This window comes from Hemicordylus capensis, chromosome 3, assembly GCF_027244095.1.
Source record: "Hemicordylus capensis ecotype Gifberg chromosome 3, rHemCap1.1.pri, whole genome shotgun sequence".
Taxonomy (NCBI): domain Eukaryota; kingdom Metazoa; phylum Chordata; class Lepidosauria; order Squamata; family Cordylidae; genus Hemicordylus; species Hemicordylus capensis.
In genome coordinates, this window is record NC_069659.1 from 351860442 (window position 1) to 351876349 (window position 15908).

Genomic DNA, 15908 nt, shown 5'->3' on the forward strand with positions numbered 1-15908 from the left:
TACCTTTCTAGATCTTTGCTTTTAACAGACATTGGGAAGCAGGCAGAGGTTTCTGTCATCCTAGGAAACATTTCAAAGGAGCATGCATCCCTGCAACCAGCAAGGAACTAGGGTTGCCAACTCTGACTGAAACTATTCCTGGAGATTCCCCCCTACCAGAGCTACCACAAGACCAGAGGAGAGCTGGTCTTGTGGTAGCAAGCATGACTTGTCCCCTTAAGCTAAGCAGGGTCTGCCCTGGTTGCATATGAAAGTGTGAGCACTGTAAGTGTGAGCACTAGAAGTGTGAGCACTGCAAGATCTTCCCCTCAGGGGGTGGAGCTGCTCTGGGAAGAGCAGAAGGTTCCAAGTTCCCTCCCTGGCATCTCCAAGATAGGGCTGAGAGAGATTCCTGCCTGCAGCCTTGGAGAAGCCACTGCCAAACTGTGAAGACAATACTGAGCTAGATAGACCAATGGTCTGACTCAGTAGAAGGCAGTTTCCTATGTTCCTGTGTACCCCCCACCCCACAACAGTTTGCATAATATCAAGCCATTAAAATCCCCAGTGAGTCTTGCTTTCAAGACTCACCTGGGTGACTGACACCGATCTCTGGAGCAGGGGTGGGCACGAACTGATTCCAGTGATGTGGTTCGGGTTTGAGCTGAACGTGAACTGGCCTGCTGGCCTGCGAGCTGGTTGCAGTTGAACCAGCCCCCAGTTCAGCCTGAATGTCGAACCAGCTGATCTGGTTCAGAACTGGTTTGACTATTTGAGGGGCCATGCCTGTGAAGGGGAATCTAGCAAGGAACCCTGCCTACCTAAGGAAAAAATCCGAATGGGGTTCGGGGTGGGCTAGAAGGCACCTGTCATCTGAAGGTGGGGTGGCAGCGTAGCTCCCCCCTTCTGGATTGGGCCCACATTGCAGCATGGCCTGGTTCCCACCTTGGCACAAACTGGAGCACCAGTCCCAGTCCGGAGAGAGGGAGGTGCACTGCCGCGCCTTCGGATTACAGGTGCCCTCTCTCACACCCCAGCCCCTATTAGGGTTTTTTCTTAGGTAGATAAAGTTTTCCCCACCCTTGCTTGTAAATGGGAATCCTCACCAGATTCCCCTTTACAGGCATGCCCCCAACTGCTGAACTGATTCATTAGAACTGGGGCTGGTTTGGCTTGAACACGGACCAGCACTCTTTTTGGGGGATCTAGGAACATAGGAAGCTGCCATATACTGAGTCAGACCATTGGTCCATCTAGCTCAGTATTGTCTTCACAGACTGGCAGCAGCTTCCCCAAGGTTGCCTGGAGGGATTTCCAGATTAACCCCTACAACATGGTGCGGGGGAAAACATTATTGGCACATCCTTTCTAGGAACATAGGAAGCCGCCATATACTGAGTCAGACCCTTTGTCCATCTAGCTCAGTATTGTCTTCACAGACTGGCAGCAGCTTCTCCAAGGTGGCAGGCAGGAATCTCTCTTAGCCCTACTTTGAAGATGCTGCCAGGGAGGGAACTTGGAACCTAGATGCTCTTCTCAGAGCGGCTCCATCCCCTAAGGGGAATCTCTTACAGTGCTCACACTTCTAGTCTCCCATTCAAATGCAACCAGGGTGGACCCTGCTTAGCTAAGGGGACAAGTCATGCTTGCTCCCACAAGACCAGTTTTCCTAGTTTGGCTCTAGTTTGGTTCACATCTGAACCGGTCGAACCAGGCCAGTTTGATTTGAACCAGATTTGAATAGAACCGGTTCTGCACACCCCTACTCTGGAGACTCTAGGCCAACCCAGGAGGGCTGGAAACTCTCCATGGAGCAGGTCTGGAAATTCAGAGAAGGAATTTCAGGGAGCCCAACGTTACACATTCAGGACATTTAATTCCCATCTCCCCATAAGTAATATTGAGAACAACTGACATCACAGTGTTATGTGATTTCCTGCCTCCACTTCACCTCATTTGCTGCCACTGGGGTGGAGACATAAGAAAGCACAGGACATCACATGATGTAGCTAACTTGTCCAGATGTTAAGAGAGGGAATTACAGTGTGGTTGCCATTTGGGGCACTAGGAATGCTGTCAAAACATGTAAAGCAGGGGCCCTCAGACATGGATCCCAAGATGATGGCGGACTACCATCAAAGGCCATCGTGGCTGTGGATGATGGGAGTTGTAGTCCAACAACATCTGGGGACCTGTGTATGAGAATCCCTGATGTAATATGTAGTTCCAGCTGAAGAGGAAGTTTATGTGTGTGTCATCATGGGAGCAGAAACTGTTCTCATGGAGAAGCTGAGGAGGGAGCCATCTACATTCCAGACTTAAATTAGTTTAATAGTCATTCCCTTATCTGGGTGCTTTCCAGATTAGCTGCTCAACAGCGGCAAAATGCTTCCGTTCAGGCAAATTGCATTCATAATGTAAATAGCAAAGTGCCCAGCAGGGGGAGCAGTCTTGTGAAAACGAACAACCTGAAAAAACAGCAACTTTTTTACTCCGGATATACAACATTATAGCACTACATCGCAGCAATTAAATTCAAAACAAGGCACTGGAAATATGAACCGCACCCTGCTGTCAGCGGAGGGACTGCGGTGTCACAACACAGGAAGTGCGGGAGCACACTTCCGAGATACGTCGTGACTCCGTTGCAGGGTCCAATCTAGAAAGCGCCCTGGAGGAATGCTGGGGAACTCTTACTTCTCAAAAGATCTCCCATGAAGGATTATCAGCCCCGCTTACCAAAGCACAGTTGCTAGGATTCTTTGGCTGAACCTATGACAGGCAACGTAGTTCAAAAGCCCACACAGATGTTTAGTCAAGCTAGGCCCAGAATAATGCTAATGATCACACGGTGCTTTGAGGTTGCTGTGGCAATGCCAGGATGCTGACCTTTGGCAGGTAGGAAGTACACCAGCACAGCGACGGAGGAAATGAGCACACAAGGGATGATGATATTAACAATGTAGAAGAGCGGTTTCCTCTGGATTATTAGGAAGAAGACGATCTGCTGGTACTCGATATCATTCGGTGTGAAGCGCTCAGTATTCATAACCTTCTTGGCTGGCCGGTGCTTAATTGCCCATTCCCCGTTCTCTGAAATAAAACAACACCAAATGGACATGAGAGAGAATCCAGCTGACACACACACGGATGAGAGCAACTGCCCAGTTCCCTGCCTGTGGGGCATTGTCATACAATGCAAGCACAAACTCATGTACCCAAAATGGAATGTGGCAACCTGAGAATCAAAGCCATAATTTTTTTAAAAAAGCAAGTTTCTAGCCCTCAAGATTTTGGGAAAGGCCTTTGTTAGGAATGTGATGCAGCTTGGACCTCTACCACAACATCTGTTTTTCCTCTCCACCCACCCGAAACCTTTGAATTGTTTGTGTTGAATACTGAACCCGAGGAAGTGTTCCGTGAATCCCAACAGCTAGCTCACTGCTCTGTGGTTTATTTCTTTTTTTCAAGTTGGTCTTCCGGAAGTCATGATATTTCTGTCCCTGTTTTGATTTTTACATGGTGGTCTACAATGGTTTTGGAGACACAGGAATAGCCTGGTCCCTGTCACTCTCCCTCCCCACCCAGGCCAAAGGTGTGCCATATTCTGAACAACCTGTCACCAGGGCAGCTTCCTGTGGAGAGATGCGAAAGCAAACGGCACAGTTCCCTTGGGGGAAGGTTGGCAATGAAAAAGTGGACAGAAAAAGGGACCAAGCCACTACCCAAATGGCGCAGAGAGAAATCCCTTTCATATCTGGTGTATGTGTCAGGATTAGGAGGGACAAGACAGAGCCCTAAACAAAGTACTCTGGATCTAAGAGAGGATTTAAAGGGCTACTGCAGATATGCCTATAATAGCGAGAATTAGTTCATCCAGATCAGGAGATCTGAAGCTGCCAGCTTATTGCCTTGCAAGGTGATTTCAGCCAGGCCTGATCTTAGTGCTGAGTTCCTGAGGTCTCTGGTGTGCCGGTTGCTGCTTTTTTTTTTTTAAGCCCCATGTCTCTCTCTCTCTCTCTCTCCCACTCCCAAATGCAACACGAAGCCATGTGTGACGCGTTATTATTATTAGCCGCTGTTCTTGTTTCCCCCCCTGTCGTCTGCCAGAGCAATAGATTTTTACCAGTGTAAGATAGCCGGCTTGTCCCAGTAATGAAAAACAAACAAATGGAAAAAAGCACCTCTTGCTGCCGAAGAAGAACTTTGCGCTTTCAATATGCTATTAAAACATGATGGAGAATGGCAGAGGCAGCTGCTCAGGATGGCCGCATTCCTGGATCAATCAGCTTAAATGTAACAGTCGGCTTTAGGGATGGCTGGCAGAGAAGGAGGCAGGCAGGCAGAGCAAGCAGGGAGACAACAAAGAGAAGCCCATCTCTGGCGGGATGCTTCTTAAGAGCGGCAGCATCCACATTACCAAACGGGGGGGTGGGGGCCACTCCACGGGGCAGGTTTGGGGTGCCGCAAGCATGGAGGAGAAGCAGACAGACCTGACCTATCACTGGCCCCCAGCAAGTTCTCCTGCACACCAGCCATACTGAAACAGATGCTGTGCAATCCAAGGAGTATGCCTCAGGGGTCCTCCTTGGTGAGGTTGTTTGGGGTGCAACTCTGAGATCTCGGGTACTATTGGGAGGGGAGCCTGCCAGCATCCTCTGAGACAAAACCAGCAAGGGATCCAAAGATGCAGCACTTGGAGAGCGTGCTGCTCCCTCAGGCCCCTAGGAACACTGTGATCCCCAGGTGGTTTCTGCAGCCTGGCTTGCCATAGCTGGTAGGAGTCTGTTTTCCCAGTTGTAAGGTAAAGGTAAAGTGTGCCGTCAAGTCGATCTTGACCCCTGGCGCCCACAGGGCCCTGTGGTTTTCTTTGGTAGAATACCAGAGGGGTTTACCATTGCCATCTCCCACACAGTATGAGATGATGCATTTTCCTCGATCGCTGCTGCCCGATAGAGGTGTTTCCCATAGTCAGGGAAACATACCAGCGGGGATTCGAACTGGCAACCTCGGGCTTGCTAATCAAGTCATTTCCCTGCTGTGCCATTAGGTGGCTTGACTCTTAAACTCTAGAAAACAAGGGTTGGCTACTTGGGCTGTTCACTGGGCACTGCAATCCCAACCGCTTTCTGTAGGGACAAAAGACTACAAGGTAGTGTGCCATCAAGTCAGTGTTGACTCCTGGCGCCCACAGAGCCCTGTGGTTGCCTTTGGTAGGAGGGGTTTCCCGTTGCCATCTCCCGTGCAGTATGAGATGATAGCATTTCCCCACTACACCACTTGAGGTGACTTCCCAGTTTTAACACAGGGCTAAACAACATGACACAAAGCCTGTGGTTAGGGCTGAGGGGCTGTTTTCAAATGAGTAAATAGCAGCTGGATTGGGCCCCCCTCATAGATCGGGGCTGCTTTAACACAGCTCCCTACCATGGTCCTGATCCGGATTGGGCCTAAATGTGCTATGTAAGGGGTGTGGGATCTCCCATTGGCACCAATGGGTGCTTTCCTCCATTCCGTTGTTATACAGCAGTGCTGCAAGGGAGATCTATATTTGGACCATGGAGGAGAGGGCCAAAGCTCCTTATCATGGTCATTGTGCTCTATGGTGCCGCAGTCCAGCTGCTACTTACTCAGTTAAAACCAAGCCTGTCACTCCTAATAATAACCTCTGCTAGCTGGGCCAAGGGGCACCTTTTCAAGTGTGCCTCTCTTATATATAGCAGGGAGAGAGCAAACTGTTCCAGTTTATCCCAACATAGCATCCCTTAAAGCGGCTGTTGCTGGTGTCTACGTTGTATCTCTTTGTAGCTTTGGAACCATATTCTCACTGTGTTTGCTATGTAAATTGCTTTGAGAACTTGTTGAAAAGTAGTAGTTGCTGGTTTTGTGTAGCTCACTTTAAAAAAACAAACTGTGGGCCAAACTACATGCAACATTAAGCCTAGTAGTAGTGGTGGTTGGAAGTGAAGGGCTCTGCACTGTCTCATGCCTCAATGACAGAGGGGGGCAGACTAGTGAGTCAGAGGGCTAGAGAGGTCAAGACATTGGTCATTCCTCCTCTCTACTGCTCTGACACTATCCCTTTGATATGTAGATTGCTACTCTCAGGGACTTCCTTCCTTCCTTCCCTCCTTCCTGCCTCCCTTCCATCCTTCTTCTTCTCCCTAACACATACGCTCTGCACCATGTGTGTGTGCACAGAGATGCAGACAGCATCTGTCTGCATCCAGCTAACTAGATAGATTAGAGATCCTATATCTCCACTTTCCTATCTAGAATGGAGTTCACCAATAAAGACTCCTCATATTGATTTGAAACTATGAACTGGCTCCAAGTTTCTTTTTGGTTCTTAGCAGACACACATGCCTGGGCAGACTCCGCTGTGTTTTTGCCTCTCTGCACTCTGCTGTAATAGAAGGGTGTCTCTTACCAGAGAGAATTCCCAACAGTAGTAGTAGTAGTTGTCGTCGTCGTCATCATCGTCATCAGCTTAATGTGAAGCCTACTACTACCAACTTGATAGCGCAACTTTAACTTTACTACTAGTAGGCTTAATGTTGCATGTAGTTTGGCTGTCTTTGGACAGCCCATCCCATTGCCAGATATGCACAGAATATTGTTAAATGGTTTCCTGGATAAATTACCCCCATACACACAGCCATGACTCAACCCACCACTCAGGTGCAGAGAAGCCACTGGTCTGATGCCTAGATTTGTGATATGCATGCCCCAGATGCTTTTTATCCTCCTATTGGCTTCAGGATTTCATACAGATTTCCTAAAGTGCATGCAGGGTGTGGGGGGGGAGAGAAAGAGACTCCCACTTCCTCTAACGCTCATATTCTAAGTCTGGTGAGGGGTGGGCTACATAAGGAAACTAATCACCAGAAATTTGAGAGCTGAGAAAAAGAAATATATTTCCCCAGATGTAATTGATGGGATTCCTTGCCACAGGAAGTAGCCATGGCCCCTGGTGGCTTTAAAAAAGGATCAGATGGATTCACAGAGGAGAGGCTTGATCCCAGCAATTAGCCATGATAGCTAAATGGAAATGCCATGTTCTGAAGCAGCGTACCTCATGATACCAGACAATGTTGACGTCAGACATCTGGGCGCTTTCCAGCTGACCCACTCAACAGCGGTAAAATGCTTCTGTTTGGTGAGATGCATTCAAAACATAAATTAAAGCTGTTGCACAAAGCTACCAGCAGGGGGAGCAGTCTTGTGAAAACTCCACAACCGGAAAATACAGCTTTTGGGGTTTTTTTTGTGACGCACATGCAATGTTATAGCACTATATCACAGCTATTAAATCCAAGACAAGGCATCCAAAATGTGAATGGCACCCTGCTGTCTGCGTAGGGACTGCAGTGTCACAACACAAGAACTATGGAAACACACTTAGCAGATACATTGTGACCTCATTGTAGGGTCTAATCTGGTAAGTGTCCTGGAGATATGGGAGCTGTAGACCAATAACAGCTAGGAACCCCAGTTTGAGAACCCCTGCCCCACTGTTCCCTCTGAGAAGGATCTCCAGATGTTGTTGACTACAACTCCCAGAATCCCCAGCTGCAGTGGCTTTTGCTTGGGGGTTATGGGAGTTGTAGTCAACAACATCTGTGAATCCCTCTTAGAGGGAACACTGCCCTGGCCTACTCAAACCAGTAAAGATCCTGAGAAGAAGGAGTTACAGCTGGGTAGGATTTGACTGGCTTGGGGTCATCAGGAACTTTCCCAGACAGCAGGCTTTACAGTGAGTTTTCTGTGAAGCTTTACTGTGAGTTTGAAATTGCCCTCCAAAAACCCGACACAAATAGTGGATTTTTTTACTCCAGATATAAACCGGACTACACTCTTAACATGGGGGTGAAAAACCCTAATTGTGTGTGAAGTGCACCCTTATAGCTCGCAGGGACTTCAGCAGGGTAAATTTGGCCTATATGTGAATGCACACCTCCATTCTGGAGGAGATGTGAACTAAAAACCGGGTGTGAAAAACTTCCAGGAAGTGGCATCAATTTCCAGGTGACCCTTGGAAAGCACCCTGGGCATTTTCCACACAGAGCTTTTAGCTCGCATCCCCTCCAGAATGGAGTGAGGGTGCGTTCACATATCGGCCAGATTTACCCCAAAGTCCCTACGAGCTCTCGGGGAGCACTTCACACGCAATTCGGGTTTTTCATTGAACGTTAAGAGTGTCGTTTGATTTATATCCAGGGTAAAAAAATCCACTTTTTGCATTGGTTTTTTTGGGAACAACTTCAAACTCACAGTAAATTTGCAGGAAAGCCTGCTGTCTGAAAATCATCCTGGAGATTTTAATGGCTTGACATTGTGAAAAAGTATTGGAAAAGTATTGGGGAAGAAACATCTCCAGGAATAGCGTAAGTAACTGCTGGAAATTCTATGTGGAAGGAAGCCGACTATGTGTTTAAAACATCTCCATCCTGCACAACACAGGGTTGTTTCAGGAGGGAAAGACACTCCAGGAGGTTTTACAAATGGTGATTTACTCCTCCTTCGCTACGGACAGGGTTGCAGGGAGTTCAGACATGGAGAGTATTTACGGTGACTTCAATACCACGCCATTCATACAGCCAGAGGCATCACCCAGCTTTTGCTTGTTCATCTGCCCTTAATGTGCCGAATATGTGTCTTTGAAAAGTTGCACTTGGCGGGGGGAGTGTTGAAAACACTTTTGTGGGATTAGCAAAGCTCTGCTTGGAGAGGAGAGCTGGTCTGGTGGCAGCAAGCATCTTGTCCCCTTAGCTAAGCAGGGTCCACCCTGGTTGCATAGAAATGGGAGACTAGAAGTGTGAGCACTGTAAGAGATTCCCCTCAGGGGATGGAGCCACTCTGGGAAGAGCAGAAGGTTCCAAGTTTCCTCCCTGGAGGCATCTCCAAGATAGGGCTGAGAGAGATTCCTGCCTGCAACCTTGGAGAAGCCGCTGCCAGTCTGTGAAGACAATACTGAGCTAGATAGACCAATGGTCTGACTCAGTATATGGCAGGTTCCTATGTCCCTATATTCCTATGTTGCCTTAGAGCAGTGATTCTCAAACTTGGGTCCTCAGGTGTTATTGGACTTCAACTCCCATAATCCCCAACCAAAGGCCACTGAGGTTGGCGATTATGGGAGCTGAAGTCCAATAACACCTGAGGACCCAAGTTTGAGAATCCCTGCCTTAGAGAATGAGCAATCCAACCAACCCCAGACGAGCACCTCGAGTTGCTCTTTTGACTGGTGGTGGGAGGGCAACAAGAAGGAGGTGGTGCTGTTGGTGGCAGTAGTGGCAGTAGTGGCGGGTGCGAGAAGACCCGGCAGCTCTTCCCGCGCCCTCCTCCGCTGCTGCCACTGCCACCAACAGCACCACCTCCTTCTTGTTGCCCTCCCACCACCACGAGCACAAGAAGCACAGACGGGTGGCAGAGATGAGCTGGGACGAGAGGAACAGCCATGCTGGCATCGTCCCCAAAAGGAGCAGCAGTGCCCACTAGGGTCCAGGAAGCAGCAGCCGAGGGATATGAATGATGCCGCCCAGAGCTCAGACCTGAGGAGCGATCCACCAGTGTGAGCCATCCCAGCATTACTCCAATTTAAGGCTTATTCATGCTTACACACACCTAATGGGCGCTTTATACACTCTCATCCTAACTCGTGCTAACTTAAGTTAGCCGCTTCCTCCCGTAGTCAATCTCGCAGCCAGGAAAGCTCCAGGGCTCAGGAGCGGCTGGTCCTAACAAGCCGGGGGGTGGGGGGGCACCAAAGGAGGCACAGCTGTCGTGGCTTCCTGGCTGGAGCTGCTTCTGCTTCTCCCTCTCTTGCCCTGTGCTGCATGCAGGCTGGCCATTGGGTTCCCTGCACAGCTCTGCAGGCCATTTTGAAATGAAGGGCAGCTCTTATTAATGCTGGGAGAGAGGAGCCAATGGCGCTCTGGGAAGCAGAGGCAGCTGTGCTTCTTTTGGTCCCCTCACCCCACCCCCACAGCTTGCTGGGACCAGCCACTCCTGCCCGGGCTGGCTAGACAGTCATACCCTTCTAAGCGGCTGGGAATCCACTGCAGCATTTTTTGCTGCCCACCTTCTTGTTCTTCTACAGACTCACAGAGAATCGTTGCTCCCTTCCCGCCATGCCTCTGGCTTTGGTGCAGGTGGAGTTACCTGTGAAAGCTTCCGGGTCAATGACAATCTCTTCAATGGTGATCTCGTCTTCCGTTTTCAGCAACAGATTGATTTCATTGGCACTGTAGGTCTGGGACCTTGTAAACATGGAATTACCAGATGGAATCAATTCATTCCAAAGCTGCTTCAGTGGCACATATCAGAATCCATCTCCCGAGACCCTTCTGCCTGCCCTCCCCTTCTCCAGCGGCTTTTACGCACAGCAGGTTGTACCGCATGTTTACAGGGAGGCTTTACTGCGAAGTTGAAGTTGTCCAAAAAACCCCAACACAAATAGTGGATTTTTTTAACCCCAGATATAAATCGGGTTCTTTGCCCTACAGCCAGGGTCAAGACACCGTAACCATGAATTTATTCAAACACTTTGAAAGCCACCTGATGCTACGCAAACCACTTTGAGAACATTGGGCTGAAAAGTAGCACGTGACGTATTTCGAATAAAGTCACAGTCAATAAATATGCAGAAGGCTCCAGGTTCCGTCTCCAATGAGGAGGCTTTCAGGGTCTAACTTAATATCATGAAGGACACATCACTATTGCCAAAGCACATCACCACAGTAATCTTCTCAAATGCAAGAAACTCATGAGACGACATTGTCACTTGGGGTTTTTTCATTCGGCACCCCTTATGAGGAGCATGCAATGAACTGGGTCGGGAAGAGGAGAGCTGGCCTTGTGGTAGCAAGCATGACTTGTCCCCATAGCTAAGCAGGATCTGCCCTGTTTGCATCTGAATGGGAGACTTGATGTGTGAGCACTGCAAGATATTCCCCTCAGGAGATGAAGCCGCTCTGGGAAGAGCAGAAAGTTTCAAGTTCCCTCCCTGGCTTCTCCAAGATAGGGCTGAGAGAGATTCCTGCCTGCAACCTTGGAGAAGCCGCTGCCAGTCTGTGAAGACAATACTGAGCTAGATAGACCAATGGTCTGACTCAGTATATGGCAGCTTCCTATGTTCCTATGAAGCACCATATACAATGAAGTGGCTTTGTGAGTGGCTTTCATGAGATGATGTTACTGAGTAGATGTATGTCCGTGGGAACCCTGAAACGGCTGGTTGGGCCTTCAGCTGAGGCACTGGAGAGAGTAGCTGCATGTCAGATGAGACAAATCTGGGTTTGCTAGACCAACGCCTCAGCTGGTATAAGGCAGCTCCATATATTTCTTGTTACCTCAGGATAAGGGATGATGTACAACTAAAGTAAACAACTGTGTTTCTTCCTTGAATTTAAGGCCGTTCATACTTTTTATCCCCTGTGTCCACAGAGATCGTTTTGTTCCAGTGATTCGTTTTATTTATTGTTTGTTTTATTTAATGCATTTATATACTGCCCCATATAAAATCTCAGGGCGGTTTGCTACTCAAACAAACAGCAGCTACAACCCAAGGACCATTTAAAACAGATTAAAATTACCATAAATAAAACCTGAAAACCCTTAAAACATCATAACCTAAAAGCCTGATGAAAGAGGTGTGTTTTCAAAAGTTGTTGAAAAATAACCAAAGATGGGGAGATCCTGATTAGATTTGGGAGTGTGTTCCAGATTCTCAGGACAACCCTAGAGACCACTCCCTCAGGCCAATCCTTCTCCTTCTCACATAACACGAGAACCAGGGGTCATCTTATGAAACTGATTGCCAGGAAATTTAGGACCAGCAAACGGAGGTACTTTTTCGCACAACACGTAATTAACTTGTGGAATTCTCTGCCACAAGTTGTGATGACAGCCAACAACATGGATGGTTTTAAGAGGGGTTTGGATAACTTCATGGAGGAGAGTTCTATCATCGGCTACTAGTCGGAGGGCTACAGGCCACCTCCAGCCTTAGAGGCAGGATGTCTCTGAGTACCAGTTGCAGGGGAGTAACAGCAGGAGGGAGGGCATGCCCCTTTCAGCTCCTGCCTATAGGCTCCCAGTGGCATCTGGTGGGCCACAATGTGAACCAGGATGCTGGACTAGATGGGCATTCTTGGGCCTGATTCCAGCAGGGCTGTTCTTATGTTCTTAAGGTCCAGTTTTGGGTCACCACCAAGCAAAGTGAGCCAGTGGCAACCACAACCTGACTTCACCCAATGATCTTCATAGGCGGTGGGCTTCATGAATAAGGAGGAGCACTCTTAAAAGGCTTTAGAGCAGCCTTTTAAACATATTAGCCAAATTGAGAGCTATGCGTATTCCTGGATTCCAGATAATGCCATAAAGCTTGGAATTTGGCTGGATGGGTTTTCTCAGTCATGGATGGGCCTTCTCGGCCCATCCTGGGTGGAGGGGCCTTCTCAGTTGGACGGGCCTTCTCGGCTGCTGCCCCAAGATTGTGGAATGCACTCCTTACTAAGATACGATCCTCCCCATCTCTGGCAATTAAAAAAAAAAAAAACATCTGAAAACCCGTCTTTTCAACCAAGCTTTCTCAGCTTTTTAAAATTTGTTGGTTTAAATTTTTGTGATTTATTTTAAATTGTTGAATTGTTTTAACTTTTTATATGTGTTTTAATTGTTTTATGTTAACCGCCCAGAGACAAAAGTTTGGGTGGTATATAAATTTGATAGATAGATAGATAAGTGGTTCTTAGCTTTTGTGGGATTAGCAAAGCTCTGCTTTGAGAGGAGAGCTGGTCTTGTGGTTCTTAGTGGTTCTTAGCTGCCTTTAACCGTTTCCAAAGAACATCTTCCCGCCCCTTAAGAGGGGATGAGGCTGTAGCTCAGCAGTATCGCTCAGTCCCCAAAGTGAAGCGGCTCAGTTTTTCACAGGCCCACTGGCCATTGCTCAAGGCTGGGGTGACCGGAACACATACAACACCACTCTCCACCTGACTCCTCTTGGTGAGTTGGGAAGTTCTAGTAAAACCCCAAGTGTAGCCTTTTATTTGTTTTAACTAATGCTTTAACTTTTCTGTTGTCCTTTTTGTTGCAAACTTCCCAGAAACGTAGGTTTGGGACAGTATAAAAATACGTTCAAATAAAATAAATCCCACCTGCCTGGAGTCTGCCCACAAGAAATGCCACGCGGGAGGAGTCCAGCGCCCCCAAACAACATCCAGCTGCACCACTTTCCAGCACCTCCATCTCATCCCAGCCACCCAGCTTGCAACGGTAACCATCGACAGCACCAAGACTCACTGAAACACCATGGAGCAATTCTGCCAGTCGAAAGGGAAGTAGGTGACGATGATGGCGCAGGTGCTGCGGTAGATGGCTGGAGGCAACCAGGAGATCTTGCCATTGGAGGACACTAAAACATTGGTATACATGGCAATGTTGAACACCCCATCGATGCTGCAGGGGGGGAAAGAAGAGGAAAATCAGGAAGTCCAGGAGCCTCAGAAGGAGCCCGGGAGCCCCGCCCACTCGTCAGCAATCATCTCTTTGGCAGACGAGGACCCAGGATCCTCGCCCATCGCTGCAGACTGTGATGCACATCAAGGTCTTGAGGCAGTGGGCACTAAGCGGACACCTCTATTTTTATCTATTTGTACACGTTAATGCATATTCCACTGTTCAGTGGTAGAGCATCTGCTTTGTATGCCGAAGCTCCCAGATTCAATCCCTGGCAGCATCTCAAAGTCGGGCTGGGAAAGACTCTTGCCGGAAACCTAGGAGAGCTGCTGCCAGTCAGAGTAGACAGTATTGAGCTAGATGGGCCGGAGGTCTGGCTCAGTAGAAGGCAGCTTCCTACATCCCATCTTTTCCCATTATGGAACCAAGGCAGCATACATGCAGGTCGTTCACATGACCCACAAGCTGGGGCGGGCGGGGGGAGGCAGGAACCTGCCTGACTTCCCCCACATGATCTGGCGACCCTGTGCTCCAGGAGCAGCAAAGGTGAGGGTGAAATGCAGGCTGGGTCCTCCTGCTTCCCACAATGCACTGTGCTGGGAGCGTGATGCATTGGGGGATTTCCCCACTGCTGTGTGCTCCTTCTGCTTAGCTCTATGGCTAGTCAGGCTGCCAGCAGCCCGAGTATCTATACGGCCAGGCTGTGAGGGAGGAGGGCACGCCTGCACCCTTTCTTCTCCCTTCTAGCCTGTGTTTAGAACCCAGGGCTACCCGGCTGAAGAGCACGGGCATGAGGACCGATCCCGGTGCTTCTCGCAACTAGGTCTACCCATGTAGGGCTGCGCTAGAACAACCTCATGGCGTCACCCAGCCAGACATTAACCAGGCCTAGACCAGCTGAGTTTCAGCAAGGTAGCTGCATCATGTGGCCTCAGGCACTGCCGTGGCATTAGAAGAGGACCAAATCTCAGATTCCCTCCTGAAATGGTCCAGCCAGGGAAGGAAGCAAAGGAACTGCTGTGGCCAGAAGCAGAACAGATTCAAGTGGATGGCCACTGAGCTGGCCAAAGCTCAACGGAAGATTTGCATGCGGAAGGTCCCAGATTCAATCTCTGGCAAGGCCAGAGGGGTTGGGACAACCCCCATTTATACATGTCAATGCGTATTCCATTGTTCAGTAGCAGAACATCTCCCTTGTATGCTGAAGGTCCCAGATTCAATCCCTGGCAGCATCTCAAAGTTGGGCTGGGAAAGACTCTTGCCGGAAACCTAGGAGAGCTGATGCCAGTCAGAGTAAACAGTATTGAGCTAGATGGGCCAGAGGTCTGGCTCAGTAGAAGGCAGATTCCTACGTTCCTGCGTGCCGGAGAACTGCTGCCGGTCAGCATAGACCAGTGGTTCCCAACCTGGGTCCCTCCAGACCAGGGCTGCTCAACTTCGGCCCTCCTGCAGATGTTGGCCTACAACTCCCATACTCCCTGGCTATTGGCCACTGTGGCTGGGGATTGTGGGAGTTGTAGTCCAAAAACATCTGGGGGGCCTAAGTTGAGCAGGCCTGCTCCAGACGTTGCTGAACTCCCAGCATCCCCAGGAAGTTTTTCACACGGAGCTTTTAAAGCCTTTTAATTAGTATCTCCTCCAGAATGGAGCTGTGTGTTCACATATCGGCCAGATTTACCTCAAAGTCCCTGCGAGTTATCGGGGAGCAGCTCACACTGGGTTTTTCACTGTGCATTAGAGTGTAGCCCAATTTATATCTGGGGTTTAAAAAAATCCACTATTTTTGTCAGGTTTTGGGGACAACTTTGAGTTCGCAGTAAAGCCTCGCAGTAAAGTCTGCTGTGTGTAAAGGTTCCAGGGGGTGCTGGGAGTTGTAGGTGCAGCTGCGGACCAGAGTACAGGAGAAACAAATTCAGGCCCTATCTAACCCAAGAACAGCAAAAGAAAGAAAGAAAGAAAGAAAGAAAGAAAGAAAGAAAGAAAGAAAGAAAGAAAGAAAGAAAGAAAGAAAGAAAGAAAGAAAGAGAAGGCGCAAGAACAGCAAAAATAAAAAATAAAAACCCCACGGAAAGCCTGAGAATGGACTATACAGTCCAGGGAATGTGTATTAGTGAGGGCCACAGTGTTTCCTACAAAGAGGGGTGGACCCAGGCGAGGAACTTATCAGGTCATGAAAATCGTAGGCCCCCAGAGGTATGAAGTTCAATGTGGCATAGGTCAATGTGATACCAAACAGCTGCATATCAACCTACTGAAGAAATGGAGAGACCGACAACCTGAACATACATGCCTCCATTTGGGATGGATGGTGGGGAATAGCCTACCAGATGGAGCATTACCCTGGATGGGTCACAGCGAAGCCAGGGAACATCCCCGCTGCGCCAGCAACCTGCCAGAAGACTGGACAAACCCCTTAGAAGACCTACTCTCACAATATGCCTCTTTATTCTCAATGAGACCCGGGCGGG

General features: G+C 48.8%; 1 protein-coding gene across 3 annotated transcripts in view; it reads right to left on the reverse strand.

Moving 5' to 3' along the window:
• CHRNG (cholinergic receptor nicotinic gamma subunit) overlaps positions 1–15908 on the reverse strand; it is a 47577-nt gene that overhangs the window by 16242 nt on the left and 15427 nt on the right. For 2 of the 3 annotated variants that reach the window (XM_053312277.1, XM_053312278.1), the window contains exons 5-7: positions 13285–13440; positions 10144–10241; positions 2869–3072 (exon numbers count right to left, since the gene is read on the reverse strand). In XM_053312277.1, coding sequence (XP_053168252.1) covers positions 2869–3072; positions 10144–10241; positions 13285–13440 — 458 coding nt within the window. The remainder of the gene's footprint in view (positions 1–2868; positions 3073–10143; positions 10242–13284; positions 13441–15908) is intronic. The other variant, XM_053312279.1, reaches the window with a different exon arrangement.